Here is a 20,478-nt window from a genome sequence, read left to right on the forward strand (position 1 = left end):
TATTAGGAAGAAATTCTTTACTCTGAGGTTGGTGAGACACTGGAACAGGTTGCCCAGAGAAGTTGAGGAGGCCCCATCCCTGGAGGTGTTCAAGGCCAGGTTGGATGGGTCTTTGAGCAACCTGGTCTAGTGAAAGGTGTCCCTGCCTGTGGCAGGGGTGTTGGAACAAGATGATCTTTAAGGTCCCTTCCAACCTAAGCCATTCTATGATTTTCTAAATACAAACTTGGATTTTTAGATTTTAAGTGTCTTTTCTCCAGCGTTCCTATCCTTACTAACATTTTTGTGTTTAATTGTCTTCTGTTTTGTCTCTTCAGAAGTCATCTTTTATTGATTTAGTTTTCAGTAGGTCTAGCATCTTGAATTTTTCCCTCTGTTATTACTAAGGGTATTTGTGCTGCAACTGTGTATTCCCAAGCTTCTAAATGTGCAGCCGTAACTTGAATTTCCTTTCCCTTTTGCTGTGTGTCACAATGCTAATGTTTAAATACGATTGTTAACTTGAATGTCATTTTTAATGATACTTCTTAAATGTGAATGAATGTTTGATGGATATGACATAAGCTCTAATGGACCTTTCAGAGCCATTGCAGGTTGTCAGTTAAGTTTCCATTGTTAATACTTATGTTAATTAAGAAAAGCACTATACATGACTTAACTTGAAGCCTTGAGCTTTTACTGTCATGTAAGTTTATACTTCACCTGTTTTGTGAAGAGTATTTTTATGATACTGTAATAATTCTGAGGAAGCTATTGCAGGAGGATGTCATGCAAATTGATCTTCGTTGATGAGTTGTGTGTCTAATGGGACTGTTCTTTCAAGGGAGACAGTTCTCACTGTTGTGTAAAGCTATCCACCCTGCAGCGTGCTCTATGTCCATATGCTTGTGACTGCGATACTTAATTCTAATACTTAAGCTTTAATTTAATATTTCCTTTAACAGGAATTTCACCACTGTTGTAGTCAAATTGAAGGTGTTATCTTTGTCCTTCTGTTATTCATAAATGCCTTTAACAATATAGATTAGATTGTGAAGCTTGAAACTGATGAATCATTTGCTTTGAGATTATTTTTTTTTTTTTAAGACTTTTTGTGTTTTTCTTTCGAAACAAACATCTGTTCTGGTCAGTGTCCTATTATCAACTTACACCCAGAGTGAATTATAAGAGCCATGTTGTAAACTTTGGAAGTGGGGGTTCATGTTAGAAATCAGATCCTGACCAAGAGCTACATCAGTGTGAAATCATTATATTCTGCAAATATCCTAGTCTCAGTATATTTTTTTAAATTCTTTTACTATCGCTCTTTTTTGTCCTTGTATCAAGCATCACTTGTTTCTTAAATGTGTTATTGCACTTCAAAACTGTTGAGGCTATTAGCAATTTGTAATGATTTATGTGCAACTATAACATTGGTATTTCTTACAAATAAAAGGTTTGAAAATAAATGTTATTGGAAGTAGAACCTATCCATCAATTACATTCAGTATAGCATTTTTGTCAATCTTTCTATACTTTGGAAGTGCTTGTTATTTTTCAGTTGAGTATGGAAGTAATGGTTAGTGCAAGTTCTTTGAGTGACAACATAAACCCTTCACTGCTACCATTTGTCATGTAAGAGCAGAAGTTCTGTAATTTGATACATGCTCCTTCAGGGCATCTGTATTTTTCTCAATTTAAAATATTTTATAAGAAAAGTGACTATCATTCATATAAGAAGCAATTGTAGCTCCACATTCAAACAGATGCACTTTTCTGAATAAGTATTTAAGATTTTTTCCTAGGAATTAGGAAATTATCATTGAAGTATCATATTCTGTCGTCTACATTCATGTTAATATTTGCTGTTGAGCAAGTGCTGGTTGGTTTTGTGTGTGGTTTTTTTTTTTTTTTTTTTTATGGTGCTCCATAATGACATAAACTACCAGTGTGCCTTAAATAACTGAAATACCTTTGGATGAGAGGCACTGTGAAATTTATAAAAATTTTTTGTTAATGACACTAATGTGAAAAAATTGTGTATCTTATACAATTATTGTGCAAAATAAAAGATTGTTCTGGTTTATCTAGGAGTTTATTTAATATTTTTTTTGTCTTTTTTAAATATACATTGGAAAAGCATATCACAGGCTGAAATCATAGTTTTGCTCCTTAGCTATGTTTATTTTAATTTTTTTAAAACATAGTTTTTTAAAAAGTCATTGTGTAGTTTAATACACTTTTGTGTCTGTGTTAGTGTGGTCGTTTAGTGCTGGGAGATCTCAGGCTTCAATTAGCCATGTAAATGTGTTTCTTAGCATCAACTCTCACTTTGCTGGAACCCCTGCTGCCTTTATATCATTAACATAAATGCAGGTGCAAATAGCATTTATGTACTTTGATAGAAAGCAGTTGGAGACATTTCACTGTGGGACATGACACTTTCAGATTGTGTACATCTGTTCAAATAATGTATCCAAGCCAGTGACATGAATGCAAGGATAAAAACATCTGCCCCTGAGACCATTTGCCATACAGCAGATGCTTACATCTTTATTTATGCAGATGGTTTCTGTGATGAGCTGAGCAATGATGAAAGCAAGAAAGTTTGACAAAGATTTCAGGGTATTGCTTGGGATGGGAAAATATGTTGGTAACAGAGCTTTGTTTTCAGATGTCAACCAAAAGGAGGACATCTGTTACAAATTCTGATGTTTTTAGTAACATGGATGGGGTTTTGGGGACATTAACTAGATTAACACAAAATCAGTGAAGGATTTAAAAAAAAAAAAAATCTCTTGCACAAAATTTGTACTGCAGTTATAGAAGATACTAAATAGTTTAATAGAATTACTTTGAACAGGAAAGCTCACCTACTTTTCTTCAAGATGTTTTTGAGTTTATGCAAAACATTGAATTGACTGAAAAGTTTGCAAAGCCAAAATATTTTGAAAGAATAACATAACTTGTGAAGTTGTTCAGAGCTTGTGTGCAGTGCTGTAAAAGAATTCATGACCTTGGGGATTTTTCAACAGAAGTCATATTTAGTGTTACAAAATTGTTAGACAAGTAGTTTAGCCTTTCTGTTGGTTAGGGTAGTCGCCATGAGTCGCAGATTTAAGCTGAACTGGCACTTAAGAGAAGGAACAGCAAGTGCAGTGGTGTGGCTGGCCTGGCTCCGGCGGTGGCCGGAGGCTGTGGTGATGGGCACCTGACTCCCTCTGCTGGACTCTGTGCCAAGGGGCTCCTTTGTCTGCCGGCACAGCCCAGATACACGTGAATTTAGTTAGAAATGTGCTGATATATCTGCACACGGCAAGTTAAGGATATCATCTTTGGCCTGCATTCCTGTTGTCGTTCCCTCGTATGCTGGCACCCATTACGAGTGTTCACTGATACATTATCACCTATCAGCAGTATCTTCAATCAATCCCTTTGCAGCACATCCAGAACCTTCTTGTGAGAACCGGTGCTGCCTTTAAACAATACAGTGGGTAGCATGGGCAAGCTTAGCAATGTCAATAAGCGTTGCAAATAATTGTAATTATGCACGGGGGTGAGGGGAAGCATTCTGATGCTGCAATTTAAATTATTTTCTGCTACATTTTACTGCCAGAAAGGCCTACCTACGTTCAGGTTTAGCAGCAACTGAGAATTTTATATGTTCTGAAAGCTAATGTCTTCCTAGCCAGGGCCATAGTCTTTCTGAAGACGTTTTAGTTTTCCTATGCTTTACGGGGGCTTTGTCTTTCTTTGAAAAAATACACATATCTACTTGAAGTACTGTGGAGATCCTCTAATCTTTAGTTTTATTTTAGTCCTTAGTGGAATTGACTACAGGTGGCAATGTTTTGCATATCTCAGCCAGAGCTGTATAGTCTTTTTCTGAAGAAATTTGGGTCATGAAGAAAGAAAAGGGGGGAGCTAGAGCAAACAAAAACCCTGGCGAGAGATTCCCCATTCGAAAGTTAGATCACTTTGGTCATTTTCAAAAGAAACTAGCTAGTTATGAAGTCCCTCAGAAAATACTCTCCAGCAATCATTTAAGTTTAACACTGTGTTCTGGCCCTTTCTTGGGGGAATGATAGATAAACCCTGTGTATAGCTCATACTGGAAGACACAAAATAGACCAGGCCAGGTCCCACAGTTTTCTGATCCTCCCTTCATATTTAATGAGGGAGCACTTTCCGAGGTTTGTAGTACAGAAGTCACCGTACAGGTGCTTTTAATGCCTCAAGTAAGAGATGTTTGCTCGGTTGAGCCAAAGTGGTGAATTAATTGTTCATTTTCTCTTGCATGCAGGATCTGTTCAGAAAGAGGTGCTCTGGTCATCACAAAAAAGCGATACTCTAACATGAAAAAAAAATTTTGCTTTTCTGTTGTGCTCTGTTTTTGCACGAAATAAATTTTGGGAGTAAGAGACATAATTCCCTTAACTGCAATCAGATGTATGTCCCTTTCTGTCCCACGGAGGGAAGGGCGGAGGGTTGAACTGAGTAAGATGAGGACAGAATCTATTCTCAGCTTATTTGAAAGGGGAGCAAGAGTCTAGTCAGAAAATACTTCATGATTTATTCATAAAATGAGTCTACTTGACCTTTTTGTGCTGCATAGTTTCTGAAGAATTCTGCCTTCGATTCTGTAACAGACCTGGTCATTATTGTTTCCTGCACTTAAGGAAAAAATAAGTCTATTAATTACCACTTCCATTAGGCATATCAAGATTTTGTCCAGGTTGATGTGATCTTGATAGACCTTTTAAGAAGAATTTTACATTGACATCGACTTTACAGTGAATTAATTACTGTTTAGGTCCATATCTTTCTTGAAGCTCACTAAAAGAAATTTCAACTGGCAGTTGTCCCAGAAAATAATTTTTAAAAATCCAATTACAGTCTTTTCTTTTGAATCTTCTGTTTGTCCCCACCTTCTAAAGTACCTAATTCACATTTGCAATGCCACTGAAGTTTTATGAATTACAAGTTTATGACCAGTACTTGTATCGCCTCCCTTCAGCTATTTTCTGAACAATTAGTTCCCCCAAGTGGCTGTGTCACTGAAGCCTTGCTTCGCAAGTCTCCAGGGATGGTATCCTCCATGGAAAAGAAAGACTGGGCAGAAGTGACAAAGATAAACCACTGGATTTGCAGTGATAACAAAATTTCCTTTCTGTGCAACTGAATCCTGTCGGAAGAACATGGTTTCTAGATAATGCCCACCTGAAGTTTGACATGGTTGGTTGCTGAAACTAGCAGAGGCATATAGAAGCTGCAACACACTGTCTTTAATGATGTATCTAACAGTCTTTTGCAGGCACAATTTCCATGCTTAAACAGAAAAGAACCTGTATTTTCATCTTTAATAGTGTTTTGTGTGGTTGCAGAGGCCAGGCACCATCTTGAGCCCATAGATTTATCTGCATAAACCTTATTCTCAAGTTCTGTTATTGCCATAGTGAGAAAAATCCGTGTGTGATTTATTTAGCTGTAAAGGTGGAAAAAGTTATTAATAATTACAGATGCTTTGTATCTAGCTCTCTTTATGTCAGTTTTCATTTCGTGATATCAAAATATTTTGATCTGTGTAAAACCTATTAATTGTGTTAACCTTAATATGAAATGAGTAGCTTATAACTTGAAAGACTGTGCCTTCAAAAAAATGGAAAGCTTTTAAAGTTCACAAACACTGCATGAGAGGTGTTAAGAGAACATGTGCCTCTTCTAATAAATGTATTTTAAATTTATTGTAAAAGAGTGTTTAAAAAATCTCTTGTGTACATATGTTCTGACTTTTAGAAAAGACTTCCAAGACTTTCTTCCTTTATACAGTAGCGCAGAAATGGCTTCTTTTACAGGAGGTTCTGTTAAGCCTTGCATTGCCCACATTTTATATATGATGGTGCTTTTGAATATTGATTTACCCACATGTGGCTACTACATTGGATATTACAGCACAAAAAGGTTACGTCAAAACTGTTGGGCACTTGTTATCCCCTATAGAAATAGGATTTCATACATATTTTAAAAGTTACTTATGTTGGGACAATACAGAGAGGGAAATGTTCAGTACTGCCACAGAGTTTATTTAAAATCTATGATGAGAAATCTAAATCTATGAGAAATCCAAAATGATGTCTTAGATTATTATTGTTGCTAATGCTGATAATACAGCATCTAGATGCAGTGATTTCTTGATGTGTTAACTTTTGATTAACAGATCTGCCTTTGTGTGGGTATTGTTTTATGTTACAGTTTTCTCTGACGACCAAGATACTGGAGCCAAGATGCTGCTGAGATTGTATTGGCAGAAAGAAACCTTAAACAGAATTGTAGAATGGTTTAGGTTGGAAGGGATCTTTGAAAGTCATCTAATCCAACCTTCCCTGCCATGAGCAGGGAGATCGTAACTAGATCAGGTTGCTCAGAGCCCCATCCAACCTGACCTTGAACGTTTCCAGGGATGGGGTATCTACCACCTCTCTGTGCAACCTGGGCTGGTGTTTCACCACCCTCATCATAAACAGAATTTCTTCCTTATATCTAATCTGAATCTACCCTCTTTTAGTTTAAAACCATTACCCCTTGTCCTGTTGCTACAGGCCCTGCTGAAAAGCCTGTCCCCATCTTATAAGCCCCCTTTAAGTACTGAAAGGCTGCAATAAGGTCTCCCTGGAGCCTTCCCTTCTCCAGGCTGAACAACCCCAACTCTCTCAGCTTGTCTTCATAGGAGAGGTGCTCTAGCCCTCTGATAATTTTTGTGGCCCTCTGGAACTGCTCCAACTGGTCCATATCTTTCCTGTGCTGAGGACTCCAGAGCTGGTTGTAGTGCTCCAGGTGGGGTCTCACCAGAGTGAAGTAGATGGGGGAGAATCACCTCCCTTGACTTCCGGGTCATGCTCCTTTTGACACAGTTGGCCTTCTGGGCTGTGAGCACACATGTCCAGCTTGTCATCCACCAGTACCCCCAAGTCCTTCTTGGCAGGGCTACTCTCAATCCCTTCACCCCCAATGCAGGTACAGGACCCTACACTTGGCCTTCTAAACTTCTTCATGAGGTTCACGTGGGCCCACATCTTTAGTTTTCCAGGTCCCTGTGGATGGCATTGTGTCACTCAGGTGTGTCAGCGGCACCACTCAATTTGATGTCATTTGCAAACTTGCTGAGGGTGCACTCAACCTCACTGTCTGTGGCATTGATAAAGATATTAAACAGTACTGGTTGTGATATGGACCCCCGAGGGACACCACTTGTCACTGATCTTTGTCTGGACATTGAGTCATTGACTGCTACCCTCTGGTGATCATCCAACCAATTCCTTATCCACCAGATAGTCCATCTATCAGATCTATATCTCTCCAATTTAGAGAGAAGGATCTTGTGAGAGACTGTGTCAAAGCCCTTAAGAAGTCCAGATAGATGACAGCGTGATGATGAAGCAATTCCTATGTATACTTTCAAACAACAGAAGAAAACAATTCTGGAAACTGAGAAAGTGGAGTCACCTAGCAGTAGAGATTGTTAGTGTTTGTTTTCTCTGTCCTTCGTTGGGTTTTGGTTTTTTTTTTTTTGCATAAATTATGTTAGATACTAATTTTCTGAAAAGTATAAATCTTTATAAACTTTGGCATATATCAGTATATGGTTGGTAGTGCAACAAAGAAGTTTCAGGAAAAAAATGACTGAACTAGACAGGAAACTGAAGAACTTCCCTAATTATGAACTGTGTACCCATGATCTTGGATTAGTGTATGAGTTATTTCTCCAAAATGAGTGTTTATGCCAAAAATAGTTTTAGCTTATTCCCACACTGAAAAATGTCACTAGAAATTTTAAGGTTGAACATCTGCTTTAATGGAGTCCAGTTAATATCAAAAAAACATTTTTATTGTGCAGCTTTGTTGTTATAATGTTGTAATGTTCTCTTCAACTAATAAGAGTCTTTTGGAGATTATTTAAGGAATCCAGGAAGTATCCCATTACTCACAGAATTTCTTGAAATGGACTATAATCCTAATCCCTTAAAATAATAAACTTGCACAGACTTGAAAGCAAAGACGGCCTTTCTAAATGATAAAATGCTTAGTGCACAACTAGCAAATCACATTGATGCTCAAATAAGAATTAATTTATATAGAAAGAGGTCTAATTTTCCCTTTTAGAATTTTAACAAACAATCTTGATCTTGCTCCACCCATGGTATACCAGAAGACATTTTCTAAGCCTATTTGTACATTCTGTATCTTAGTGTTTGTGTGAATGATGTACAGTGATTTTCCAATCTTGCATTAAAACACTTTGTAATATTTTTTATTTTTCTAATCTATTTTTAAATTGCACAAAAAGACTCCTGTGTAGACATAATTATATTACTCTTCAAAAAAAAATCAAGTACTAAAAAGGTAAGAAATGCAAGATACAAGATTATCCCTGCAGCTTAAATGCTTCTCCTTTCCAAATTACCTGTAATATTAATGTTCATTACCCATCTTAAATCTGTGTTTAATTCCTATATCCCACCCTGATTCTTTGGCCTAGACATTTTCCAAGTCTCATTTCTAGTTCTCTTGTCCTTCTCCTGCTTGGTCTGTATGTACCCTGGTTTCTCTTCCGCACTGTCAGCTCGGCAGTTAGGAGATGAGGAGAGGCCGTTTCTGCGTTCCAGCTTGAGTGTTTGGACCTAAAGTGATAGTTTTAGGAAAAAATCCAGTTCCCTGAAACGGGAGCACATTCAATACAATGTAATCATTAGAAAAATTAGCTGCTTAAAGTGACTATCAAACACATGCCAAGAGCTCACAACTTTGCCAAATTTGGGCGGCTTTTCACAGACGAGACATTGCTGTGTCAAACATCAAGGTCTTTGTCTAATGCACAGATGTGTTACTACATTCTTTTTTATTTTTTTGAATGCAGATGTACCTGGGGATGGCTGGCATTTTCTGTTCAGAAAATTATCTGAGGCAAATACCCAGAACAGGACATTCTACCCAAATAGTTATTATTAGGCAAAGACAGGAACAACTGCAAATGAGTTGTTACAGAGTTGGACACTCCTGATTTATAGGCTTTAATTACCAACCTTACTTCATATAGGTGTGTGGCAAAACTAGTTTTGAATATAGAAGGACAAATTCTATTTTCTAGGGTATCTGCAGTACCACTGGTGTACGTGGCATTACAGAAAGTGTAAATCAGCATAGCATTTAGCCCCCTGTATTTAAAAGCCTCTCTAAAACTACTGAACCTTCATTTTTCTGAGCCTTTTCTTTTTGGTGCTGTTGACTGTCTGCCATGAGACTGAAGCTAAAGCATCCCATCTGTTTACCATATTAACCAGCTTTACTCAATTATTAAGCTATCACCTTGCATTTAGCATGTAATATATTAGATTAGATTTGAAAACATTTTTTGAGGAGAGAAAAATGGCAAATGGCAAGAAGCAGTAGCTTTCTTAATGCATTAACTGGAAGTTAATATTTTATATTGTCTTTTTCTGGGGTTTATTGGTTTTGGGGGTTGTTTGGGTTTTTTTTGTTGGGTTGTGGTTTTTTTTTTGTCCTGGGTTCTATTTATAACTGACTGAAGCACTTTTGCAGGTGGTGTTTTTTTGCATGCTAATCCTGCAGAGAAACATTGTGTCCAACAAAGTATGCTGGGTCAGCAAAAACAAGAAACTTGTGCTGGAAAGACAGTATCCACAGGTATTTAGTGTGTATGGAGATTTGGTAAAATGAATCGTTAACTACCATTGACAGAAATAAATGTAGTATTGTCTATTAGGAAGTTGTGCATTTTTTTCTTTCCCGTAGAACAGATATTCTTCCTTTCAAAGTCAGCAAAAGACTCAGAAATGTAAACATGCATTTAATAAAATATTTCTTAAATCTTTTTCATCTGTATTCTGCCTTTCCCTTCAGAACAAGACAATCCTTTTTGTGTATTATTTTCTGTCACTTGTGCAGTCGTACACAAATTAAATATATACCTACAGAAGTGAGGTGGTCCTACAAGAATTATTTTAAAAATTAACACATAGTGGTTTCTGGCATTTTGGTGGTTTATTTTAACGTTCAAAATAGACTAGATTAGTGGGGAAAATTAAATTTCTTCTGATGCTTTCTACAGTGTCAGAGTTCAGCAACGTAACGTGCTTTACATAGTGAACAAACTGAAGGAGGTACAAAAAGAAGGCCGAACAGACTGGAGTAGACCAGACTTGCATGATTTAGGAAGAAAGGGGAACCACAAATGAACAGCAGTCCTGTGGAAGACACTCATTCCTCCAGAGGACTCTTCCCAGCATTGATGCATCATTAATTTTTTTTAATGGTGTATCGCTGTCCGTTCCTATACAATTTTAAGGTTATTTAGAAGGTGTGGAAGCTTATGACATCCTGAGAGTTTCTCAGTGATTTGATACTTGCAAGTACTAGCATGGTAACCATTAATCTTTTAAAAAAGACTTTTAAAGTAAATGGATTGAATAGCGTTTGATTTAACCTTGTGCTTAATTATTTAAAAGTGCGTACCTGTTGCCTCAACTCCATGCCTATTTGAAAGACTGAGAACACAGCAGTTAAAAATGAGCTTCACGTCATCCAGATATTAAATCTAATGTTTTTATTCATTGCCCTTATTCTTAATGAAAACTTTAAGGAAAGTATAAAAATTGTTGCCTTCCAGGGAAGGATCTGTAGATTCACATGTAGAAAGAATGTTGCCTAAAACCAAGGGACATGCTCAACAATGCCATTGCTAAGCCTCCCTTAACTGAAAATTCCCCCTCCTAGATGCAAGACTTCGTGGGTTTGCATAAGCATGAAGACTTTTCCTCATGTCACAGCTGATAAGTCAAAAGGAGTCCTTTGAATCAGAAACAAATAATTTGGAAGAAGGTGTGGAATAGAAGTGGAATGTCCCTGAAAGATGCATATTGAGTTTCCAAGTGGCCTTCTGGTAACCAGACAGCCAGAGCATATTCAGGTCCTTCAGTGTTAGGGTGGTGAAGACATGAATTACTCCAGTGATCTCTGTGTGCAAAGGAAATTGTTGAGCCTTTTCTCCAAGTATAAATGGAAAAAATAGTTTTGGTCACTGGTGATACTTGCATACTCTGGGTGGGGTCAGTAGGACCTCCGGGCTGTGAATTGACTGGTTGCTTTTTCCTGATCCAAGACGCTAAATAGTCTTCCACCAGTTCTTCCAATTAGCTTTCCCAGTCCACAAACAAAATCTCAACCGAGTCTGAAGGCTCATCAGACAGCTAGTCTACATCTAGCCCATCTCTATATTTAGACACTGGCTGAGCTGCTTAACTACAGCAGCTGTGTTGGATGAGAGGGAAATAGAGAGTTGAGTTTCCTTTGCTTACCAGAGACACTGCAATGAATATTTCTGCCCTAAACTGTCTAATGTAAACTTGGGGGGGAAAAAAAGTTGTGTTAAAGGCTGGTGCCAAACACAGCTTGCCTGGAAGACGTATTTATGATAAAATTATGCTAGTAGGAAAATGGATGTTTGTATAAAAATCCCTTCTCAAATAGTTGTATTAGTGTTTAGTATTGTGTTAACTGCATAAGAAGAATATTGACCTAAATGGACTTTGTTTCAAAGAGCTTTTTGTGGTTAATATTCACGAAGGTCTTGGCTTCTAGAATGATGCTTTCTTGTGGAATGCTGAGAAAATATGTGGAGAGACTTTCTTTCAAGAAAAGTGATTTTACTGCATAATTTTGCAACAGGCGAGTCAATGTATGAGAAGCATATGCTTACTTTTAAAGCTAGTGTCATGCATTATTTCTGTGAGTATTTCCTCCTAACCTCAAATTAACCTTTCTTTTGTGCTGTTTGGCTGCCATTTTTGCACTTCTGTAGCGGTAGCATGTCTACAGCAAAACTTCTATCTTTTCCTGAACTCGCGTCATTTGCTACCGTTGGTTGGAGAGCAGGTGCCTTATAACTTGGAGTGTAACAGGCAGCAGTCTGCTGAAGTGCTGGCTCTCCTAAAAAGTTTGTGCAGATCAATGAATGAGATTTGGAAATTTAAAGGGAGAGGTGCAAGCCAAACGTGAGGAGAGAATGGAAATTGTTTCATGTTGAATATTGTGGCAAGCTGAATAACTGCTAATTTGGAAAAAGTCTTTAATGTCAGTATATGGCAAGCATAGTCTGGAAAATAAGAGCAAACTCTGTCCTCTAAAAGAAAAATACACTTGTTCTGTCATCTACTGTATTTAAACTGTACAATTTGACCTGTAACTGGCTTTGAAGTTCAGGGCTAGTTTGGTTAATGATTACAATATTTTACATCATTTTATTGTACTTCTCAGAAGCTCTTAAAAGCGTTTCCTCAAAAGCAGCAACAAGAAGATACCCTGCAGGAAAATAAAAATATCTGAGTATTATTAGCAGTCTTACTAACTGAGAGCATAAAGGTTTCTATATATTTAGTGATTGTAGATTGGCAAAAATGGAAATCCTTAGTGAGAAATAGCACGTGCTCCTAGCTTTTGGAGACTGAAAAGAGCTGTAGGGAAACAGAATTTTAAAGTTACCATGTTTCTGCTTTTTCCAGGTTGCACAAGCTTTGTAGGCCTGGACTTACCCCTATGTATAGAGATCTCTCTTTATTTTGAGGCAGGATTTCCATATGGACGGTAGTCCATTTTGAACAGAACATCTAGAAATTGTGGACATCTCTACAGACATTGAGCAGAAAGAAAGTTATTGTGGTGCCCAGTAGTTTCACTTAATTGGGGGATCAAGAAGGTGCATAATAGACTTGGGGTTTGATGCTGTAGATGGCAATAAAAGGATCCACATTTTATGCCCTGCATAGTTCCTCTGTGAACCTGCTGTAGGTCAAAGAGTTTTGAGAAGCATCAAACCAACTGTACAGTTTATATGTGATTGCTCAGTGAATCTAGCCTGTCCTGAAGGCAGTAGACTTACTGCCTCTGTGCATACCATGAATATGCACATGTAGCTGTGACAGAGTTCTGGTCGTGAAATGTGATAGCTCTGTAACTTACAGGGCATGTTGCAAAGTGTGTAACATCTGAAAAGAACATCCGGGATTAAGATAAACTTAATTTGAGTTGCCAGCGTTTGTAGTACTTCACAGTTACCTCTTTAAGTCCATAACCATGTATAAATGCATTTGTAATAGAAGGCTTTAAAATGAAATGATTAGGAGTGGAAACTTCCCTGTGGAATTACCTTACTGCAATATTTCAAGGTCCCAGCATTTATATTTACATATTCTATTGGCATGTGATTCCTCTCTCAAAATGAATTTTTCTTAGGTTGTTGCCTTCCTAAATTGTCTTTCTTCTTGGGATCTTTGAATTTTCAGTGATTGAGATTGTTGGGATTTTTTTTTTTCTTCTTCAGAAAACCTATCCCAGTTTTTGAGCACTGGAAGCATCAGTAGTTGAATTTGAGGGTTGAAATGGCAGTGGTACAATTAACTATGTATCAAATCCTTTTTTACGGAGTGTCTGAAAAGTCAGCATATATCTCTGCTGCTCAATGCAATTACATTTTACACATTTTACCTTTTTCCTTTTATTTGTTTTACTTAGTTACCCTCACATTCTTCTTCACTAAAAATGTTTGTGACGTTTACCAACACAAGTAGAAATGGGAAGGAACTGTGATATAACCTTGATAAATCACATCTTTCAAGAAAATATTTGAATAACTCAGTACAGTAGTTGTGTTGTGCATTAAAGGCACATAAGCAATGTGTGTGATTAGGTATTTAACAATGGTACATCTTCTCTCAAGTCCTCTGATTTTATTACACATTAGTTGCATGTTTTATAACAGTAATTTTTTTAAAGACTTCATCGGATAAGCTTTAGTCTGTATCTGATAAACCCCTGCAAATTCTAAACGTTACAGAAACTCTGAAAGATAGCATGACTCTGGTTGAGCGGTACGATCAGAGCGGGTGCTCAGAAAGGTTCTGCTCGATGGAGTTTAAATCCTGCCTTGGTTAGTTCTTCCAGCTGAATATTGCCAGCATCGTAGTGCAGCTTTTCCAGGGCAGAAGAGGCTTATAAATGTATTTGTTCTGAAATGCCATGTAGTTTCTAACCTAGAATGAAACGTCCATTTAAGATTAGGTTAAGAGTGGGGTTTTTTGCATCTATATTCAAGCACATTGCTTCAGGGACTATTTTTGGTTTGTCCATGAAACCTTTGCAATTCTAAATTTAATTTAGTGATGATTTAAAAACCTAAATATTTTTAATAAGTTTGTGTGTAATAGTATCTTTTGTATGCAGTTTTACTTTCAATATGTGATTTTTTAAAAAGAAATACTATGTATTATATTACATCTTTGTTGTGTTATTATTGCAGATAAACACAAATCCCCTTCGGATATAATACAAAGTTTTCAGAAGAAAAGTCAGTTTAGGACCATTGCTCCAAAAATGGTACCAAAAATTTTAACGTCTGCAGTGGTCTCTTGTCTTCAGTCATCTTTGCCTGAGCAAAATACACCGATTTCAGCTGCAGGTTCTAAACCGCTGGTGGTACCAACTCAAAACTATGCTGTCATGCAGGTGGCTGGTCATGAGGGGACTTTTTCTCTGTTGGCCTTGCCGTGCGTTGCCCCTGCCCTAACGCAGCAAGTCCAGCAGTCAAGTGCGGCCCCTTCTGAAAACCTAAAGCTGCCTATCCCTAGGTACCAATCTGTAAGAAATAAATTGCTGAGCGACAAAAAAACGGCACAGATCTCTGTTTTGGGCGCGCATAACGAGATTCCTACCAAAGCATTGATCTCATCACAGACCTCCCCCGTGACTACTTTAACTGAAGACTGTCCTGAAACTCATTCTAGTTCAGATTCAACTGAGCAAGTGATGCCAACAGACCGTGACTCAGCTGAAATTACAGTTGCCACATTAGTAAATAAAAGCAATTGTGTGGAATCTGGATCTCCTTTAGTGAACAAAACTGAAAATGCTAACGGTAATGTTTCTGGACCAGCTGTAGTTAAAGACTCTTTATCCACGCCGACAAGTATAATTAATCCCAGGAAACTAAGTCTACGCTCTGTGAAGACAGCATCTGAAACCACAAGAGAGTCATTCATAACATCTGAGAAACTAAAGGAAAAACCCACAAATTCTGCAAACTCTGTTGCTGTCCTGTCACCGGCAGTTTTTGGCAGTACAATACAGATGACTCCATCAGCACCAAAAGGAAAACTTCCTATTTTGCCTTACTCAAGGATGAAAAATTCAGTGTTCTGTAAATCTAAGCAGAATACTAATGTTACAGATGTATCTGGTCCTTCACTAAGATCTGAATGTGAAAAGATACCAGCTTTGGCAAAAACCTTTCATGTTCCTGCTAAAGCATGTGATAAGCGATCAGCTGTGTCATTTACACAAGTCCCCAAACAAACCATTCGAGAAAATACCTTCTCTCCATCCAATAAAGTGGATGTCGACAGTCTTAAAAAATTGAACGGTGCAGCCTCTAAAAGAAGAGGCAGGAAAAGAAGAGCCGCAGATGATTTATTGGCTTTTCAGACCAGGCGAAGGAAATGCATCATTAATAAGTTTAGAGAAGGAAGAGAGAGGGCGAAAGTTGATCTTCAGCCATCCGAAGACAAAAAAGCAGAGGCGGTGAAAAAATACCGTAGTATTAGACCAAAACCAGTGGTGGTTTTGCAGGCTTTCACACCACTGACTTCTGCAGCAATAATAGAGACACCGTCTCCTGACCGTTTAGACCAAGATATTTTTTTAAATAGTTCACTTCCTAACAAATATTTAAGTTACAAGCATAGCGATACTACATCAGCTAAATCGAGTGATTTGAGTAGAAATGCATGTTCAGCCGTACCTAAGCCGTCGCATAAATGTCATGTTTGTAACCACATCTTCCAGTTTAAACATCATCTTCAAGACCATATGAACACACATACAAACAAACGGCCTTACAGCTGTCGAATTTGCCGGAAAGCATATATTCACTCTGGAAGTCTGAGCACGCATATGAAACTTCATCACAATGAAGGCAAACCCAAAAAACTTGTGTGTTGCGAATTCTGTGCTAAAGTTTTTGGCCATGCAAAAGTGTATTTCGGTCACCTAAGAGAAGTGCACAGGGTTGTTATCAGCACAGAGCCCTCTACTAGCGAGCAACAGCTGCAAGATGCTTTAAAGAAGAGAGACACGAATATAAAAGAAGCAGAAGAAGCAACGGAGAGGTGAGTGTTTTCACTGATTAAATGGTAATGAAAACGGGATTTCAGGTTGTCAGTGCAAGTTCATAAACATCACCATTATGAAAATTGTTGCCTTTTCCTCATCTTTTTTTTTCCCCTGAAGTGAGAGTCCTAATGGTTTAAATATGTTGTTAAAGAATCTAGTCAATCCATCAGACCATCCTGTATATTTTAGCTTATTTATTGAATATAAATTATTACTGACACTTGAATAGCAAAAGTAATTTTGCATATATTCTAGTAACACCCAATATACTGACAGTGGAGCTGTTTTGATCAGTTGATTTCTCAGCAGCTAAAGCTTTTTCTGTTAATCTGCACTGTCTTGTGTTCTACCTCTTTTGGGTTTTCCCCAGAAGATAAAGGAACCAACTGCAGTAAGCGCAAAGCAATTCGTATTTCAGTATTAGCTTGTAGTTTGTTTACCCTATTAAATATCATTATCCCATTTCCTTCTCTGGAGTGCTGTGAGCTAATCTAGCATGTGTGTTGATTACTGCTGCTCGTGCCATCACTTAGACAAGGCAAGTTAACATTTCTCATATTAAGATGGATAGAATATTCTGTCTATGCATTAGGATTTTGAGGTGAAATTTCTTGACATAGTATAAATGTTGGCTTTTTTGTTTGTTTTGGCTGTTTTGTTTTGTTGTGCAGTTACTTTCATTGAAGTACGCTTAAATAAGCTCAGGGCTTTAACCTGACGCCTCACGACGACACTGCAGTTGAATTTTGTCCCTTTTGCTTTGCCTAGCTCCACTCTCTGGGGCATCACCTAGAAATTTTTAAGATATTGAACCTGAGAAACACCAGTGCTTTTCTTTCAGCCTTACTGGCCTTCGTACAATGAATCATTTAGTTTATCTGTTTTGTTGGGTGATACGTCGAATGTGTATAAATACACAGGATTACGTGGTCCTTTTCGTGGACATCGTGAGGAGGTTTCTGCGGAGGTCTTCTTTTGATTTTGATTGGCTTAACTTACACAGGGCACTTGCTCACTCTGTGTGTACCTGTTTCCTTTACACTGCAGAGCTGTCCTAAAGCAATGAGAGGGGCTGTCCAGCTGCAAATTAGGTTTTTAAAGGGTTTAAATCTGTGTTACAAGGTTTTAGGAAAAAAAAGAAACTTTAAAGTTTTGTGGTTTTCATCTTGGACTGGGAGGTGGGACATGTGGGTTTGCTTTAAATTGACCTTAGATCGCTCAGTGTAAACCAGTTAGTTTCTCGTAGCAGTACGCTACACGTAATGCTCACTTTCGCTTTGCTAGCACAGAGCTAGAAGTATTTGGATTGACCTCACTAAATCGGGAACTTAAAAAATGTTATTAACCTTTTATGAAAAGGTTAGCGTTGTTAAAAGATTATTTCTACCAAGGCTAATTTTGGAGGCAATTCTTAAACTCAGCAGTGTCGAATAACATTTGGTTTTAGTTGCTTCCTGGTCAGCCTTATTATTATTTTATTTATCTTTTTGTTTCTGTTCCAAATAAATTAGACACTGTAGCAGCAGTGCCTGTTTCTAATTAAAAGAATGTTTCATGAATGTCATCTCTTCTTGGAACTTATAAGGACAGAAATTGCCATCTCTATTCTGTGCGTGGATAATACTGAAATAGTTCATATGTCCTTTTTTAACAGGGGAAATAAGTGCAATTTTGAGGACCTATTCCATAACCCAGGAGAAGTGAAATTACAGATCAAATGTGGTCGATGCCAGTTTATTGCACAGTCTTTTGGTGAAATGAAGTTCCACTTACTGTGCTCTCACGGAGAAGAGATCCAGGGAAGAGTAAAGGAAGGGGGTTTGCAAGGAAATAGAGGAGCGAAGGGGGAACTGACCAAACACGCAACTCCCTTCTGGAAACAGCGCAATGAGAGAAGACGTTTAACAAAATGCAGTGCCCATGAGGAGGAGTTTTATACTTTTCCAAAACTGAAAAGACAGATACAGTTTCACCATCAAAATAATGTCGATGTGTTATCTAAAAGTGAACTGATGCAGTCAGGAAGCGGTGAAGCAGCCAAGGAGATGCAAAATGTCGGTTTTGGTACACCAAGCAAAAAACCAGAAATTTGGTCGAAAGCAGGCTATAACTGCATTTTATGCAAGCAGTTTTTTGAAAGAAAAGAGGATCTTTGTAATCATTGGCAGAGTCATCATAACTGTGAAGACCCTTCCACTTTATGGACAATTTTTAGTTTGTTATCAAAACAAGGAATTATTGAACTTTCTCGTAACGGTGAATATTGAAGCTCTATTCTACGACAATATGAAAAACATCAACTACCTTACCAAATTGTTTATGTTTTTTTTGCTGTGTTGCTAAACTAACTCAAGAGATGTATCACTTCAGAGGTTTGTTTGGTGGGTTTGTTGGGGTTCTTTTAAGTTATGCTAACCTTTAATTTGTTAAACAGAAAATATATTTATCCAGTGTCATTCCAGATGGGTACATGCAAGCCAATTATGAAACACTGTAGTTAAAATTCATGCTTACGGACCTTAGCAGCAGCAAATACTCAATACTAATGGTTAACATCAAGGAAAAAGATTCTCAAATTATTCTTTACACACGGAAATAAATCAGTTTATATGAAATAATCTCGATCTTGAATGAAATAACAAACCAGACTAAAGTGTAATTTCAGTCCCACCTGTGCTTCCAGATTTTATGGTAAATACATATTTCCATGCAGTTCTCTGAATCATTTGAATGCGTATACATGCAGTCAGCATTCAGGAGCTTTATAATCTATAATTAAACAGCTTTTAATTCTTGCTTTCTTGATTTCAGTGTCTTCAGCCGTGTTCATTGCTTGCGGGTTTGTTATTGGCAGGTCTTTCAGGTGTTGTATTCTGTCCAGGTAACAGCAAGGATCTTTGGATATTTCAAGTGAAAAATCTACATGTATTTTTTTGCCTGTCCTCTTTGGGTTGAAGACGAGTTAGTTGCCACCTATGAAGATGGAACTCTCAAAGCTTGACTGCTTTATGAAAAAAACCCACAAGTTTATTTTAAAAATAGTAATTGAGTTGGTTACTCCTGGGAAGTTTGACATTCTGCAATAGGCTGCATGTATCACAGTGAACTTTTAGCATATTCCTTGCACCTCTTGTGACAGCAGCAGTACTGCTGCCAGCGCTGTTAGCACTCTACTTTTCACACTCTTGGTATATAGCTTTTGTACCTCTGCAGTTGACCCAGCCTATGCCTTTAAAGGGAAATTGTTCCTGCACTTCTGAGTCTATGGTACAGATAATGAGGTTTTTTCACTTGTGTTGCCAGATTTACTGTACTAGAGGAATTGCGTGCAGCACCTTAGCCTTCCGATGTCAGGAGCCAGTAACAGTTGCCTTACCGGGATGCAAAGCCTGTAGTGCAGGAATAGCGCGTGCTGTGTCCCCTGCTGCAGAGCAGGCACAGTAAGTGACCACTTCAGCAGATCTCCAAAGGGGCCAGTAAGTTTGGGCTGTAAGGAGATGGGAGTTCTGGAGCTCAGTTTTGACGAAAAGGTCATTGAACCTCAGAATTATTTTGGGAGCAATAATGGAGGCAGTGTAAGAAGTCACTATATCACCCTTCAACAGAAGTCAGAGCACATCAGAAGGCAAACTGAAAAATACACCAATACTGTGCTACAGTACGAATCTATTCATTTTTTCTTGTGGTCAAACTGTAATTGAGGGATTGCAATGATGAAAGAGTCATTCCTAAAATGCCCTGGGTGGCCTCTCACGGTTTTGCAAAAATTGTGGCGATGAAAACATGAGAAGAGATCTAAAAACGTTGGGTTTTCTGAGTGGGATTCCAGAAGCTGTTGCAATATTTTGTGTATGTGTTTTGTTTTTAAATAGTAAAGGCAATTTTGATGAGCTAACGGTTTTGAATGTCATTTCTTCTTGCATGGTGCTTTGCCTTGGAGTTGAACTATGAGGCTGGAGCCAAGAAAAATAAAAGACGAAAGGAAAATGCTCATAGAACTGTACAGGTGCTTGGTAAGGCGGAAGGATCCCTGTGGATTTTCACAACTTCCTTCCTACTATCTGTTGCTATAAATACATATTTGTGGTTGTTTCTTTGCTTTCATATATTACTTTTGTATGCTGAATTACTTTAAAAATACTACTTGTTATTATTCTTGGCTATGACACACCCATCTTTTAATGCCTACAATATATTCGTATTTATTTTCACTGGGTAGAAGGAGGAGAATGTATGGCATATTTGGAAAGGTGTAGCTAATTT

At 37.8% G+C, this 20,478-nt stretch overlaps 1 protein-coding gene across 1 annotated transcript in view; it reads left to right on the forward strand.

Moving 5' to 3' along the window:
* Window positions 1-18,958, forward strand: part of ZNF438 (zinc finger protein 438) — a 55,065-nt gene extending 36,107 nt beyond the window's left edge. The window contains exons 6-8 of the mRNA XM_082479221.1: window positions 9,577-9,681; window positions 14,348-16,211; window positions 17,870-18,958. Coding sequence (XP_082335347.1) covers window positions 9,577-9,681; window positions 14,348-16,211; window positions 17,870-18,482 — 2,582 coding nt within the window. The 3' untranslated portion in view covers window positions 18,483-18,958. The remainder of the gene's footprint in view (window positions 1-9,576; window positions 9,682-14,347; window positions 16,212-17,869) is intronic.
* Window positions 18,959-20,478: the final 1,520 nt, after the last annotated feature.

Source organism: Vanellus vanellus, assembly GCF_965231255.1.
Source record: "Vanellus vanellus genome assembly, chromosome: 2".
In the NCBI taxonomy this organism is placed as follows: Eukaryota; Metazoa; Chordata; class Aves; order Charadriiformes; family Charadriidae; genus Vanellus; species Vanellus vanellus.